The sequence below is a fragment of the Monoraphidium neglectum genome, assembly GCF_000611645.1.
Source record: "Monoraphidium neglectum strain SAG 48.87 unplaced genomic scaffold scaffold00859, whole genome shotgun sequence".
Classification (NCBI taxonomy): Eukaryota; Viridiplantae; Chlorophyta; class Chlorophyceae; order Sphaeropleales; family Selenastraceae; genus Monoraphidium; species Monoraphidium neglectum.
Genome location: NW_014012769.1, coordinates 11,955 through 14,168, shown reverse-complemented (window position 1 = coordinate 14,168; position 2,214 = coordinate 11,955). Strand labels below are relative to the sequence as shown.

The 2,214-nt window shown below is 71.7% G+C and overlaps 1 protein-coding gene across 1 annotated transcript in view; it reads left to right on the top strand.

The window, feature by feature from the left end:
* MNEG_5656 (Mitogen-activated protein kinase kinase kinase 11) overlaps positions 1–2,214 on the top strand; it is a gene marked incomplete at both ends in the record, with an annotated part of 6,233 nt that overhangs the window by 2,065 nt on the left and 1,954 nt on the right. The window contains 2 exons of the mRNA XM_014045868.1: positions 69–1,062; positions 1,243–1,973. Coding sequence (XP_013901322.1) covers positions 69–1,062; positions 1,243–1,973 — 1,725 coding nt within the window. The remainder of the gene's footprint in view (positions 1–68; positions 1,063–1,242; positions 1,974–2,214) is intronic.

The following is a 2,214-nucleotide window of genomic DNA, read 5'->3' as shown; positions in this document are numbered from 1 at the left end:
GTCCCCTGTCCCCTGTCCCCTGTCCCCTGTCCCCTGTCCCCTGTCCCCGCATCTGATTGGGGCCGCAGCCCCTTGGAGAGGCCGGCGGCCCGCCCATGTGCTCGGTGTCCGCCTCGGTTGCCGCCGCCGAGCACGCTTGCGCCCGCCGCCTCCGCGAGCGCGACGCCGCCTGCGAGCTGCGCGTGGCTTTCTCGCGCGGCGCCGGCTGCGGCGCCTGCGGCGGCCGCGGCGGCGGCGGCTGGGAGGGAGGAGGAGGCTGCGCTTCTGGCAGCAGCGGGGCTAGCAACGGGGCCGGCTTCGGCGGCGGCCGGGCTTCGGGCGCTGCGGTGCTGCAGGTGCGGTGCGGGCTGGAGCTTGTTGGGGCGGCCCCCTCCACCAGTCCTCAGCAGCAGCAGCAGGAGCAGCAGGAGCAGCAGCAGGAGCAGCAGCAGGAGCAGCAGCAGGAGCAGCAGCAGGAGACTTACATCGTGTCCCTCAAGGAGCTGAAGTGTGCGGTGTCCCAGCCTTTGCCCGGCTGCGGCACCCTCCTGACCAGCAGCTGCAGTTGCAGCTGCAGCAGCGGCGGCTGCTGCGGTGGCGGCCGCGGCAGCAGCAGCTGTGGACGCGGCAGCAGCTGTGCTCGCGGCAGCAGCTGTGGCCGCGGCAGTAGCTGCGGCCGCAGCAGCGGCTGCTACGCCCCTGGCGGCGGGAGCGGCTGGCAGGCGGCGGGGCTGTCCAGCTGTGATGGACGGGCGGGCGGCTCGGAGGACGCGAGCTGGCAGCCGGCAACGCCGGCGCGGCACGCTGCGGCCCATGGCGCCGGCAGCGGCGCCGGCGTTTTGAGCGGCAGCTCTTCGGCGTCGGTGTCGGCGCCGCTGCTGCGCAGGCAGATCGGGGAGTCTTCAGGGTGGAGCAGCACCGCTAGCGGCAGTGCTGTGCACAGCAGCACCGCCTGCAGCTGCACCGCCCACACAGGCTGCGGCAGCGAGGGCGCGTCTGCGGGGTCCCCGGGCGGCGGCACATTCGGGGATGTGCTGCTTGGGCCGGTGATTGGAAAGGGGTCGTTCGGGAAGGTCTACAGAGGTGGGCAGCCGGTGCTGCTTGATGCCAGCTTGGCTCTCTACTGGCAGTACGGCTGGCGTTCGCAGCAACAGATAGGGATCAGCGTGGCGCTCAGCTCGGGGACATGCCGGTCGCGTTGGGCCGCATCCTCCCCGCATCAACCACCCTTGCTCGCTGCCTGCATTTGCTGCTCAAACGCAGGGAGTTGGCGCGGCGCGGACGTGGCCGTGAAAGTTTTAAAAGTGCGTGAATCAGCGCAAAGCCACAGCGGCTGCCTCGCCGCCGACATCCCCAGTGCTTGCCCCGGCTCGCCCTACGCCGCCGCGCCCGGCGCGGGCTTCCCCGCAAGCCAGGCAGCCCACGGGCATCTGGCGGGGGCGGGGCGCGGTGCCAAGGGGGTGGCGCCGCTCGAGGGGCTGCTGCAGGAGCGGGTGCGCCACCCAAACGTCGTGCGGAGCTTTGCGGTGTTCACCCGCACCCTGACTGCCAGCTCAGCGCCCGGCGGTTGCAAGGGCGAGGGTGGGCGATTTGCGGCCGGGGAGGACGTCGGGCCGTCGGACAGCGGCCTTGGCGCCGGGGCGTTCAGTCTGAAAGCCCACGGTTACAGCAGCAGGAGCAGCAGCAGCAGCAGCTCCCTCCAGGCGCCGACCACCTCGCTAGCAACAGTAGCAGCACCGCAACTGTTGCAGCAGCGGCAGCAGCAGCAGCAGCAGCAGCAGGAGCAGCGGGATCGCTGCCGCGGCGCGGCGCGCCTCACGCAGGCCGCGATCGTTTTGGAATACTGCAGCCAGGGCTCCCTCGCCAGCGCTATCGAGGGCGGCCGCCTCGGCCTCGGCCGCCTGCCCGGCGTCCTGGCGACCGCGGGCCGGCTGCGCGCGGTGCTGGCGACCGCCGGGGAGGTGGCGGCGGCGATGGCGCACCTGCACAGCGAGGTGCGCTAGCTTCTAGTTGTCGCATGCGTTGAGGCCGGCGCCGCCCTGCCCCTGGTGCCGGCTCCCGTAGGAGCGATTTTGGATGCGGAGCTGCTGCTGCCCCCTGCGTTTTCGCCTTTTGCCCGGACTATTCCTGCAACCTGGGGCCGCGGCGGCTGCAGCTCCGCAAATGGGCTGCCTCTTGATAAGGTGCCTGCCTTCTCCCCTGCCAGCAAATCTGTGCCCGCCTACTCCCATACCC